Source organism: Episyrphus balteatus, chromosome 2 (genome assembly GCF_945859705.1).
Source record: "Episyrphus balteatus chromosome 2, idEpiBalt1.1, whole genome shotgun sequence".
Taxonomy (NCBI): Eukaryota; Metazoa; Arthropoda; class Insecta; order Diptera; family Syrphidae; genus Episyrphus; species Episyrphus balteatus.
In genome coordinates, this window is record NC_079135.1 from 105,624,269 (window position 1) to 105,638,059 (window position 13,791).

Below are 13,791 nucleotides of genomic sequence, written 5' to 3' on the forward strand. Positions count from 1 at the left end.
TGTACGAAATTAGTTAACTTTTTCAATGATGCAACCTTTTTTTTCACATACCTGTTTTTAGTTTAAAAAATATGTATATAAGATTTAATATATAATTATAATAAAGTTAAGTTTTCTTTGTTCTTTTTTTTTTTTTTTTTTTTGATTATTTAGTTTATATTTAGTTTTGTTATTATACATATTAAAAAAAAGTAAAATTATTTTTTTATTTTTTGTGTAAAACTTAAGTATCTTGACTCAATTAAAAAATAAATAAATATATCAAATTAAAATAATAACTCATTTATAAATACTATTTTTGTATATTTGTTTGAAAGATATCATTTTAAATGTTAAATTAGAAACAATTAATTTTTTATAACATTGAGTTTTTAATTAAACAAAAAAGTTAAAAATAGGTTTCTTTCTAGTACCATATAAAAAATTTTAATGTTTCGAGCCTCAAACCCATCTAAAAGTTGTCATTTGTTTTCTATTGCAAATTATTTAAAAATCGAGTATAAAAATTAGTTCGAAAGCGATTGCAAATTTGTTTCAAATCAGTTTTAATCTAGTTTCAAAGTGATTGCTATCAATTTAAAATCGATTGGAAACAACATTGAAAACATAATTTTACTGAGATTCGATACAAAACTTTATCTCTGGTTTTTCTGTACCTTAGAAATTTATTTTACCGCTTTAAAATGGTTTGAATAAAAAGCTTAAAAATAAATATTTATATTATGTACACCTGATGCTTGTTAACTTATAGATTTTTTTTGCATAATTTAATATTAATAATAATAACAAACTTACTTACTAATTTCACAAATTGTCTTGGTTTTGTTTTTTTTTTTTTTTTGGTGCAAATTGGTCAATATAACCTTAATTTTATATATATTAGTTTTTTGTTCTTTGTTTTTCTTACTATTAAATCTTAACTATTTCGTATTTTTCAATTTTAATTTTATTTATTATAGATTGATAGTATCTAAATCCTGGCAGGGTGCGCGTGGACTCACATCGTCTGATTTATAAGGCGTTGTTGAGCTATTGGGAGATGTGTTAGTACTGTGTTTGGGTTCGTCATTGTCTGTTGATGATGTTTGTCTTTTTGTACCGAGACCAAGGGGGAATGCGAATTCTTGTGGAAGTTTTCGCATTATTTTTCCAGATGTTATGAGACGGCCAAAACCTTCCTGCAAAATAAAATTAAATAGAAAGGAAAAGTTTATATGAGAGATTACAATAAATTATATAAAGGGTTATTTTTTATTGTAACGGGTGTGACACATGATTCAATTTTACTCTCTATTTATTGTACTTTTCAGCCAATAATGTATAGTGTTTTGTTTTTGTTTTAATTTTACTGATTAAAATTTATTTCGTGTTGTCACAGTGTATTGCGAAAGATGTCACACCCGTAACGTATGGAATAATGTAACACACCCAGATAGATGTGATAATTTCCAAAAATTATATATTAAATGTTTAAGCCCCAAAAATATTATAAATTTAATTTAGGTCACACCCGTTACAATAAAAATACCCAAAAATACAACTGTCAAAAATGTGGGTATCACGCAGAGACCCATTTACACACTATTTTGAACAGTAAAAGTTAACCATGTATTTTGTTCTTTTAAGTAGATATAGCTTAATGTTATAAAACTGTTAGAAATTGTGTCTCTAGGAAAAAAAAACGAAACTTGCAAAAACTCCCTGAACAATCATTATGGCTTAATTAACATTATTTTACCTGATGAGCAAATGCATATCCAGATCGCAAGGAACGTCGGCCTCTTCTACTCGATGTCACACGTTGAATACGAGTACCTTGCCTGAGTTTTAATTGAGCAGCACGTTGTTTATACCGAATCTTGAAAAAAATAAGACAGTATTTTTTAAATACATGTATAATTTGACTAATGATACAAAAAAAATTCATCTTCGATTTATTTCATTATATTTTATGTTCTTGTTTCAATAGGTACATTCCATTTTGCAATGATATTTCCTTTCATGGAATTTAAAACTTAAATATCAAAAGAAAATTGTTATAATTATAAACTATTATCGACCGGGTCACTGTGGCGTATGTGGAACATAATATTTGTTATTGTAACACTTTGTAGCCTAAAGTGATTTTTTTCGGATATTTAAACGAAAAAATACCTAATAAAACTGGCGTTTTTTTCAAATGCCAGTAATTAAAAAAAAAATGCTTTAACCTCTGTAGGCTGAAAAATGTATCTGTTGCCGTATTGATTTTAAAATTAAAATTAAGTTTAAACAATATACAGGAGTGATAGACAATCTACCATCGTTTAAGGTGTAGATGCAATTTTCTCACAAATTGACTTCAAACACAAAAAAAAAAATAATAATAATTTGAACACAACGGCAACACATACACTATATAAATACACATTTTTTAAAATCTAGAAGTTCATTCTTATCTGCTTAGTTCTTATCAAATAAATCAAATGAAGATTTTTTGAAAAAATGGCCTTCAAACTCAGAATTTTTACAAAAAAAAAAGTTTTAAAAGACTTTTTTTAACTTTTTTTGTATTAAAATGTGAATTTATCTTTGAAAATTTTGTTTGTGGATATGTTGTAAGTTAAATTTAATAGAGGAAAAGGTAAATTAATAAAAATAAAGTTTTGGAAACAAAATTAAAATTACTTTAATTTTGACAAACAAGATCTTCAAACTTTCTCTATTTAACCTTCAACAATAAAAACTGTTAAATGAAGAAAAAATAATTTTATATTTGAGTGTTGAACTTTGAAAAAAAAATTTTTTTTTTGAAAAACACAGTTTAAACACACTTGAATTTTTTTTAAGAAATTGTTATAGGTACATATTGACGTTTTCTTTTCTGAATTCTAACAACAATAAATATGGCTATGGCCACCATAGTTTATTACAAACAAATTTTAAAAAAGACATTTTAAAATTTTTTTTTTTTCAAAATTCTGAGTTTGAGGACTAGTTTTTCAAAAACACACATTCAATTTACCTAATTTTAATTTTACAGGTAGGAAAAAGCTTATACAGCTTTTTAAAAAAATTTTTTTGTTCATACAATTCTTAAATGAAATTAAAAAAAAAAAAAAAAAACTAAAAACAATACGGCAATTTTTAACCTATAGATGTTATAATATTTTAAATTATTGACGTTTAAACAAGAAGATCGCCAAATCGGACCTGTTCCGCTGGGTGTTCAATATTGCGGTTTTTTTAGCTTTAGTTACTCCACTTATAGTTTTGAAGCTAGTCATCGTTAAATCAAAAATCTATTTTTTAATCAAAGTTGACTCAAGTAGGGTGAATTAAAAACCTATATAAACTTCCAATATTGGTTTGGTGTTTAAAGTGGATTCTGAAAAACTTTGGTTTATTAAGCCACCTAATCTTGAAAAATTAAATAGAAACTATGCCCGTTAAAGCAGTTCAAGTTTTTGCAGTATCCTTTGCATATAACAGCTACCAACGAATGAAATAAGCGAATGAACAAAGAAATGAAATTTAGGACGAAATTCTCAAGCACAAGTCTGAGATGAGTTTTCTGAGTGTTTACTCACGAATTTACTTCAAAATTTCTTCAGTTGGTGTTCATAAGCTAAAATCAAAGAAACCCTTAAGTTTTCTTAACGTAACGAGTAGCTTAAGTGGACCAAATGCAAGAGCGAAAATTCAGTTTTTGGGGACTGTTTTCGAATTATTTTGAAGTTTAAAGCCTTTGGAGACTTAAACATTTTTCGTTTCGCTTCAGCTGCGTACCAGGCTAAAACATTATCCATTAATTTTCTTGAAGAAAAATCTCTTCCTGAGCGGTTTTTCAAGTAATTTTGGTTTCAAAAAAGATTCAATTTTGCAGTTTGACTTAAGAACTAAACTTCAACTGCTTGAAAGGAGCGTAGTCAAAAAAGTCAAATGGAGACTTTAAAAAAAAGAACCGTATATAATCAACAAAAAACTCCCTTTGATCGTTGTATGATTAATGATTTTTTTTGAAAAGGAAACGTCTTTTATCCTACTCAATTCGCTGAGGTGAGTTTTGGCTCACTTTCGGGCCCTAAAATAAAACAAATATTTCTGGAATGTCGTCATTTTCGTTAAGTTATTTTTTTTTTTTTTTTTCAATAACGTCCCGTTTTTTGAAAATAAAAAAATAAAAATTAATGAGTGTGTATAATCACAGCAAGTTATTACGAAATAACAACATTAAATAAATTGTTAATTCTAATATTAGAAACGTACCTTATCGGATAAACTAGGAAACAAATCCACTGAGTAAAATTTATACGCCAATACCGGCATTGTTATGACGGTAACTGTTATCACAGTTGTACACCAAAATGTAGCTTCTTTCATTGCATGTGTCAGTGAGCCAACATAAGGTCCACCAATAACATAATTATAAAAATAGTCCAATATGAAATACCATATGAGACTACCCCATATCATAATATGATTAACTACCGTCCAATAGGATGTGTAGAGAGCGATCTGCAAAAAAATAAAAATCGTATCTAAGAGATTTTCAAAAACAAAAAAATTATAATTTCTTACCTGAGCTGTATTGTCTATAATAAGTATTGTGGCCACAACAGCTCCTAGAGTCATGTGATCACTTAAAACATAACCACCTGGAGAGATTCCATCTTTGTACGTTCCTAAAATGCATAAATTTGTATTAAAATAGCAGCTCTATTAAACTTATTAAATCTTACCATATGGTATTAAAAATAAGACTAAGGAACTAAAGACTCCGTGCAATACGCTACGCACGAATTCCTGAGTATTGAAGAGTGAACTCTTCAATCCGGGTGTATAAAGCTTTGGAAATTCTACACTATGTTTGTCAGAAACGTCTTGTTCGAAAACACCAAGCGCTAATACTGGCAGTGATGTGTAGAATAGATTGTATACTGATATAAACATCGGGTCAAAAACGGTCTACAAAAATAGCATTTTTTAAACATTGATAAAAAGGAAGGTTTTTAAACTACAATATAATCTACTTTAAAGTTCCAAAAAATAAAGATCAATTTACCTGAGCGCTAAAACCACAAAAAAACGAATACCAACAATGGCATAAAGTGAAGGCGAAGTTTTTATAAAAAAAATATCGTAAAAATTTACACATTCTATAGTATGACCAACGGCCATGCACTAAAAGAAGTCGTTCAAGATATCGAAATTGGGCAATCGAATAATCACTAGCGAGTACTGCCTGCAGTCCTTCTTGTCCAGATATTCCGACACCAATGTGGGCCGCTAGGAAAAGATATTAAATATAAGATTATTAATACTGTGAGAGCATTGACTAGACTACTTACCTTTTATCATAGAAACATCATTGGCCCCATCACCTATCGCTAACGTTACAGCATTTCGCGAACGTTTTATCAGCTCGACAACTAAGGCTTTCTGAAGTGGTGTAACTCGACAACATATTACCGATTTACATTGTCCAGCTATATCGAGGAATCTGGAATGAGTAAAAATAAAGTCTTTTGATACAAATATTTTTTTAAACTAAGTTTCTTTTTTTTTGCAAATTCGGTACTAGTATCCTTATTAAAAAGATCTAAAGTCATACCAGCAACTCTTACTTTTGTACCAAAAAATTCAAACAGATGTTTCAATAAAAGGGTGCATGGCATGAACTAAGTTTAATTTATATGAAGAAGCGATTAAGGAACACAACTTATTACGGAGCCAAAACGATTGGTAATTGGGGCTGAAATTCATCCTCTTGTTTTTAATAATATAGGTACGTTAAATCTATCCTTTTGTCCAACTTTGCAAAAATAAAGGGAACTTACAAAGAAAACCATCAAAAGTAATTCCTACATAGATCAAGAGCCCAGAATATATTAGAGACTTATGTATATTGTTACTTTTTCCAATACAAAAACCCTACAACGAAATTGCTTTCCTTTCTGAATTCTTTTTTGTGCGCTGTTTCCGAATAAAAAATCAGTAATAAATTGTATTGACACGTCACGTTTTCGAAATATGCTCGAAACTGCGGTTTTTGGATCGTATTTAGATTTTTTTGTCTAATTGGTCCATCACAAGTATGTCATTTTATTTCTTGTATAAAAAAGTATTTCTAGAAAATTTTTTTTTAAATCGTTGGAGCCGTTTTTTAAAAAAATAATTTTTTATACATACATACATATGTATATGAAAATTTTCTAACATTTTTCAAAAAAAAGTTGATATGCCATTTTGAAGAAATAATTTTTACACATAAAAATTGATTTTTCGAAAAAAAATTTTTAAATATTTTTTTAAAAATCCAAAAGTGTGTTTTTTAAAAATTTTGTTAAATTTTAATATTACCTTTACTTAAATGCTCTTGTATAAAAATTTTCGTTGAAAGCGAGTTGGTCTTGTACGAGATATTCATAAATCAAAAAAACCGTTCTATGACAGGTACCGTTAATAACGGTACAAAATATTTTAATCAATATCGTTAGAGCTGTTTTTGAAAAAAAAATTAACTTTTCTATTGCCGTTATATGGCAGGTACCGTTAGTTTTGGTCATAAAAATAAAATTTCAATTTCCCCTCTAGGGAATTACCCAAAACTGCTAAATACCAAGTTTGAAGAAAATCACTCCACTCGTTTAGGCTGCAGATCAAGATAGAGACAGACACACAGACAGACAAACAGAATTGCCGGACCCACTTTTTTGGCATTCTCTATCATCGTAATGTCACGTAAAATTGTTAACTCGAGTTCGATTTTTTTTTTACGAATCCTAAACTTGCCCTATAGTACCTATATCGCAAGTAAAAATAGTGGAATACAAAATCTGGACATTGGCTCATATGCAAAAAGAATGAGCTTAAGCTCTATTTTACTTTTTCAGTACATTTTCTAGAGAAATAGGTCAAGAAAATTAGATCGATCTCGATTTTTCGATTTTTTTTGAAAGTTATAAAAAAAAACCACGACAGAGTGATAGGTAGGTACTTGCTTTGCTCTTATGTTAAAAGTTGCTTGGAATATTAAAGCTTTTCAAAAATTCGTAAAAGAATTTTGCGAATAAATTTCAAAAATAATAAAAATTAATAAAATTTGGTTTAAAGCTACAAAAGCATCTCCTTAAATGGTTTTGACCTCCAAACGTAGCATTATTAAATTTCTTGTATAACAAATAACTAAAAAATAATTTGAGCTGTTATTCTTTAAACATTAATTTTCTTGCATAAAAAAAGACTTCAAAACAAAAAAAAAATTTAATAGTTAGAGCCGTTATTCTTTAAATATTTTTTTTTTAATTTTTCAAAATAAAATTTATGTAAATGCCATGTTAACTTAATTTTATAAGCCAGAAATAATTTTTTGGAAATCTTTTTAACATTACAGTAGTTACTAAAACATTTTTGTACAAAAAAATTTATTGAAATTCAGTGACTTAGGCCACGAATCCTAAACATTCACTGCTGGTCTAAAAATCACTCAAAAGCCATCTGTACCAAATTCTTAGCGAAATCTCTACAATTACATATTTTTGACACAAGCCACTAGATCAAGTAAAACGAAATTTTTTCTCACCTTGATTCAAGTTCCGGTGAAAGGCAATGAACAAGTGAATGCCCATTAACAACAATAGCAAAACCAACGCGTTCTTCCGTATCAATATGAACTTTTGCTGAGTTTCTTTCCATTTCATCATACATTTCGTTGCATTCAGCGCTTTATTAAAAGAGACAAAGCAGAATTAATATTGATCACAAAATAAGTTAAAAGTTATAAAATTACCTAAAAGTAACCACCGATATCGCTGGTGGTGATGGCACTGTTGGCTTCGATTCATTCATAGACGATAGTCCATTTTGATTTGATTTATTAAATGATGTGGTTAGATTATCTACAATGGCTGAAAGTTATGGAAAATTCCATGTGAATTTAAGAGCACAAATGGAGTAACAAAATACTTACGAGGATTGGGGTGAAATTTATTAACAATTTTTACAGATTCCTTAAATAGTTTTAATTGTTTTTCAACTTCGTCAAATGAAGTACCATCAACAATAAACACATCCACAAAATCATCGGTAAGTAGTTGGCAAGAATAACCAATGTTTATGGCAGTTTCTGAAAAATAAGTTAAAGTTAAAAAAAAACTTGACTTGTGAAATATTTTCATTTATTACCCTGCTTATCACCAGTAAGTACCCAAATTTTAATACCAGCCATTTGAAGATTAGCAATTGTCTCAGGTACACCATCTTGAAGTTTATCTTCAATCGCAGTAACACCAACTAATTCCAATTCGCATTCGATTTCTTCATAAATTGCATCGAGTTTGTCTTCTCGATCAGTGAGTGCAACTGCGGCATCTTGCTGTCTTCGTCGCCATGAATTAAAAAAATCTTCTTCTAAATGACGTTCGGCAAGAGCCAAAGTTCGAAGACCTTCACCAGCAAATTTCTATCAATCAATTAGATTTTATAATAAAGTTATAATTTTAATAAAAAAAAAAAAACCTTACATTCAAATGCTCTTGGGTTCGGGCCTTTATATCTAATTGATTGGAACTTAATCTATCGTAAATAACATTATCTGCTCCTTTACAATATAAAACTAACTTATTATTTCTACGTAATATCACTGACATTCGTTTTCTAACGTTGTTAAAATCCAATATCCCTAAGAGTTCATATTCCTTCAAATTGTAAATATAAATAGATAAATAGTTATATTAACATGAAAAAAATGTTAAATTTAATAGATTTTTTATTCAAACCTCTTTTCGACCCATAACTTCTATCGTAATACTGTTTGGTGTTCTAGACCTAAAAACAAAACCAAAATTTCGCGCTGCTGATACCAAAGCCGATTCATCTGGGCTCTGTGCTTGGTACTCTAACCTGATATGGGAAAGTTTGGGTTAAGATTTTTATTTGTAATTCTAGAACGTTAACTTACCTTCCATCTACATACTCTGGCATAACTGTATGACAAAGTGCTAGCAGACGAAAAAATGTATGAACGTGTCCTTCGTCTGATTTCACTGCATCCAGAAGCGTTTGATCATGCCATTTGAATGTGGGCTCATATTCTACGTTTGAAGAGAAATCAACCAATGGTATATCCTGTAAACAAAAAAATATACTATTATCTTGTTCAATACAAAAGTAAAGTTTTCTTGTGATTTTTGAAATGTTTAAATTATAGAAAAAGAAAACAAATTTATTATAGAATATATATCGGTTTTTATATCAAGGGGCACGGTAGTGCCCAGCCAAGTTCTCTAGCAACTTTGGCCTACACCCTTATTTACAGGAAACAACTCAGGCCATTTTCGACCCCCCTCTAACTTGCACACCAAAGATGCTAGAAATTTCAAACTCGCTACATTTGTTGAGCTGGTCAAAACCAAACACCTCACATTTCAGCCTCTTACGATGAGTAGTTTCTGAGATATAGGTCTTCAAAAATAGCAAAAAGCGTAACTGACTCACTGACTCACTGATTCACTGACTCACTGACTCACTGACAGATCATCAAAATTATGGAGAACTTCCCGATATCGTAGAAACTTGAAATTTTACACGGTGATAGGACTTGTGGTGTATACAAAGGAAAAAATCGAAAATTTGAGATTTTCAATTCAGGGGGCGTGGCATCCTCCCATTTCCGCTGAATTTTCATCAAATATTATAGAGCACTTCTGATTATCGTAGAATCTTGAAATTTGGTAGAATGGTAGAGATGGTAGTTTATAAAAAGGAAAAAATTTAAAATTTGAGAATTTCAGCCAGGGGGCGTGGCAACCGCCCCCATTTTCACTGAATTTTCATCAAATATAGAGATTTTCAATTCTACAGCCATACCTTGCAAAAAGTAGTGAAATCACAACAAAAACATACTGTTAAAAAAAGAGCCAAGTTCTCCTATGTTGAAATTATGCTGGCACAAAAAGTACTGAGATGTAAAAGTGTACCAAGTTCTAAAGGTTGGGTTCAAATTCGTATCAATAAAATTTTGATTGTTTACTTGGCAATTTTTGAAATAACTTTAAAAATCGATAATTAAAAGAGAAATTGTCAAGAGAACAATCAAAATTTTATTGATACGAATTTGAACCCAAACTTTAGAACTTGGTACACTTTTACATCTCAGTACTTTTTGTGCCAGCATAATTTCAACATAGGAGAACTTGGCTCTTTTTTTAACAGTATGTTTTTGTTGTGATAAAATTATACCTACATCACATCAACAATATTTTTAAAAATTATCAGAAAAATCTCATAAAAATGTATTTGTCGAAGTAGGTAAGTAAATAAATAAAATGCACGATTTCAAAATACTAAATTTTTTTAATAAATGTATATGAAAATAAAAGAAAGTATGCAGTTTGTTTTTTTTTTAATAAAGATGCATTTTTAGAAAAAAATATTTCAAAAACGTTTGAGCCGTTTTTTAACAAACTATGTTTTTGTAAATAATTTATTAAAAAAGAAGTTTTAAAATAAAGTTGGTATGCCATTTTGTAGCACTTATTAAACAACACCTTAAACCAAAATTTCGAAAAAAAAATTAATCCGAAAATTCCATTTTTCAATAAAAAATTTCAAAAACCCAAAATTAATTTTTTTCAAAATTGTATTTATATATGAAAATTATATGTGTTTTTGTTTAAATTACACTGGTCGGCAACGAAAATAGAGTATGAACCAAACCCAATTTTTCTAAAGGAAGAATCCGAATCCGAAGTCAAAATTTAAATGGCACGTCACATTTTTGAAATACTTGAATATTAACAGGTGAAATTGCATCACCGTTAAGTTATTTTTTTTGCAAAACTACTTATGAAATATCAAAAAAAAAAATTTTTTTCTCAAAGACTTTGAAAAAAAAAAACAAATTAAGGATAAATATCTCAAAATCTTTCTTCTTTTTTTTTTCAAAGTAATGAATTGTTTTTTTTTAACCAAATTCCAGTTTTCATCTTCTGATTTAGTCTTTAAAAAAGCAACATATTACGGAAAAATATATCGTTACCAACTATTTTTGACAAAACATCAAAAAGAACTTAATTGAAAATTAGTTTTTGGAAGTTTATAGCGAAAAAAATGATGAGTGTAGCTAAAAAACTAGACGTGATAGAATAAAACAGTTTTGAATTCAGCACACTAAAGTCAATGAAAGTCACCTAACAAAGTTCTTGCTCCCGACTTTTTTGTGTTTTGCCGACCAGTGTTATTATTGAAATTAAGAAAAGCGTTCGGGAGAAAATCAGATTTTAAAAAACAGTTTTGTGGAAGTACCTAACGATAACGATTTTTGAAAAAAAAAACTTTTTTTCATAAAAAGATAGGCCTTGTTTTAAAACAAGTGAAGGAGCCCTTATTGAGAAAATTAAACTTTTCCAAGTATATGACAGGTACCGTCATTTTTGGTCTAAAAAATCAATCTACTTCTACAGTTTTACCCTAGAGATTTGATGGTTGCCAACTATGTTTTAAGGCAAACACAAACACTGAAAAATACTTGGAATAATAAGGATTTAAAATATTCAGCAAAATTGACGCAGTCGAAATTTTTGCTAATTGGACAAAAAAAGAGGAATATTGGAATAAATGTTGTACCTACACATCAATTTTGCAATTTTTTTTTAAATTTAAATTCAGCACATCACTCTTTAAATGTGCCAAATTTCATTACTTTTTTTTCAAGAAATGGCCATGTAAACGATTTTTGAAGCCAAAATTCATAAAAGGCACCACTGTGCATGAGTGTAACACACAGTGGTTTCATTTTCCAAGGATTTCATTAATAAATAAATTGTAAAGGATGTAGGTATTTTTTTTTTTTTTTTTTCATAAATAAAAAAAAATTCTGAAGGACAAACTAAAAAAAAGTTAAATGGGATCAAAAGTGGTCATTTAAAATGTTCATCTTTTATAAATAAAGTCAATAAATAAATAAAGTCAATGCATCCTCGACTATGTAACAATAAATAATTTTAGATTTTCTTGATCAGAAAATAAAAACAATTGAATATTTATGTATATTAACATAGCTATTTTCTCCAAGACCAAAGAGCATTTGGTTAAGTTTAATCTAGAACACTTAACACTTAAGTTTTAGATAAGTAGGACAAATACTTTTGAATATTTGTCAAGTTTTAAGGGGCACTTAAAACAAACAAAAATCATCAACCTGTTTTCAAAAAATTCATTTTTCAAAAAAAAAAATGTTCGAAAATTTTTATTTAATTTTGAATTTACAATAACGATTTTTAATGAAAATTTCTTTGAAATTGATTGAATGGTGTACGATTAAGTTCTATGGCAGGTACCGTTAGTAACGGTTCCAAATTCCTTACATGTCTATTGTTACGAATCCAAAATTTTCGTATATTTCCTACATATTTCGCAAGTAAAAAATAGAAGATGTATTTTTTTTTTTGGTTTTTCATGTTTAATTTTATGAAAATAGTTTTTTTTTTTGAAAGTTTGATATAATTCATGATAAAATTAGCGTATAGCATTAAAAATTTTAAGAATACAGAAATTTGTTTAAAATATTCATAAAGATTGCACAATAAACATTACTTTGAACATTTCAAACTTAAAATTGCTTCTTTTACAACAAAGATACACTCATTTGAAAAAAAATAATCATTTTTAGCAAAAAAACAAAACCGACTTCCATGGATCAAAACTGCTTTTTATGGTTTTTAAAATAGTTCCTATGGCTAAAAGTGAACTAAATTGAAATGGGACCACACTGCAGCCACCAGCTTTCCAATACAAAAAGAATTATCAAAATTGGTTCACTCAGTCCAAAGTTATGCGGTAACAAACATAAAAAAAAAAATGCAGTCGAATTGAATACCTCCTCCTTTTTGGAAGTCGGTAAAAAACTAAGAAATTCGAGTTTGTTATCTCTTACTTTATCCCTTAACTTTCAGAAGGAACGCGTCTTTTACGCACTCAAAATCTTCCCTCCTATACTTAAGAGTTCAGAAATAAATAATCAACGTTGTATTTTTATTTCAAAAATATTTCGCCATGAATAAAAATTTAAATGTTCTTTCAGTTAACTTAAAGCATTTCCAAAAGTCTCAGTCTTAGAAAAACCTAAATTTTACGGTTCAAACTTTAAAAGGTTTTGAATAATCCATCAATTTTGATAACATAAGCAATAGCAGTGCCTTATTTTCCTTGTGATCCAAATCAGATCATTGTTTTTATAAGCGTTACAATAACAAAGCGAAATCCAGCTTTTTTGTAAAGCAAATAAACACAATTATCTGATTTTTTGTAAAATACAAAATATTTTTAATAACATTATGTACTTACATCACTCGTTTCAAGTATTTCGCCCGTCCTTGGATCATAAACATCACCAAATGACCTGCCATTTATACTGCATTTATTAAATGTCATAACATTTTGTGTTAATGTTCCAGTTTTATCTGAAAAAATGTACTGAATTTGTCCCAATTCTTCATTGAGTGTAGTTGTCCTTGCTTTTGCATGGGTTTTGGTCTTTTCATAGCACATTTCTTCATCCCAATTAATTAAAAATGATTGGGCAAAACGTATTACCTACAAAATTAAAAACACTTAAGTAAAAATTTAAAAAATATATGCCAAACTATTTTACCTCCACTGAAACGTAGAGTGATATTGGCACAACAGTGTTAAGGACAATTGCATAAGAAAAAAATACTAATAATCCAATTATAGTGGCACCTTGCGCAACTTCTTTGGGTATAATATTTTCCCATGGTAAGTAAACCTAAAAAAAAAAAATGAAATAGA

General features: G+C 28.6%; 1 protein-coding gene across 1 annotated transcript in view; it reads right to left on the bottom strand.

Moving 5' to 3' along the window:
* Window positions 1-930: 930 nt before the first annotated feature.
* LOC129910085 (probable phospholipid-transporting ATPase IM) overlaps window positions 931-13,791 on the bottom strand; it is a 37,492-nt gene continuing 24,631 nt past the window's right edge. Inside the window, exons 7-22 of the mRNA XM_055987346.1 lie at window positions 13,634-13,768; window positions 13,327-13,575; window positions 8,942-9,108; window positions 8,760-8,883; window positions 8,505-8,678; window positions 8,167-8,443; window positions 7,952-8,107; window positions 7,772-7,889; window positions 7,565-7,705; window positions 5,331-5,482; window positions 5,045-5,268; window positions 4,722-4,947; window positions 4,561-4,664; window positions 4,249-4,497; window positions 1,739-1,858; window positions 931-1,178 (exon numbers count right to left, since the gene is read on the bottom strand). Of these exons, the coding sequence (XP_055843321.1) occupies window positions 954-1,178; window positions 1,739-1,858; window positions 4,249-4,497; window positions 4,561-4,664; window positions 4,722-4,947; window positions 5,045-5,268; window positions 5,331-5,482; window positions 7,565-7,705; window positions 7,772-7,889; window positions 7,952-8,107; window positions 8,167-8,443; window positions 8,505-8,678; window positions 8,760-8,883; window positions 8,942-9,108; window positions 13,327-13,575; window positions 13,634-13,768 (2,841 nt within the window). The 3' untranslated portion in view covers window positions 931-953. The remainder of the gene's footprint in view (window positions 1,179-1,738; window positions 1,859-4,248; window positions 4,498-4,560; window positions 4,665-4,721; window positions 4,948-5,044; window positions 5,269-5,330; window positions 5,483-7,564; window positions 7,706-7,771; window positions 7,890-7,951; window positions 8,108-8,166; window positions 8,444-8,504; window positions 8,679-8,759; window positions 8,884-8,941; window positions 9,109-13,326; window positions 13,576-13,633; window positions 13,769-13,791) is intronic.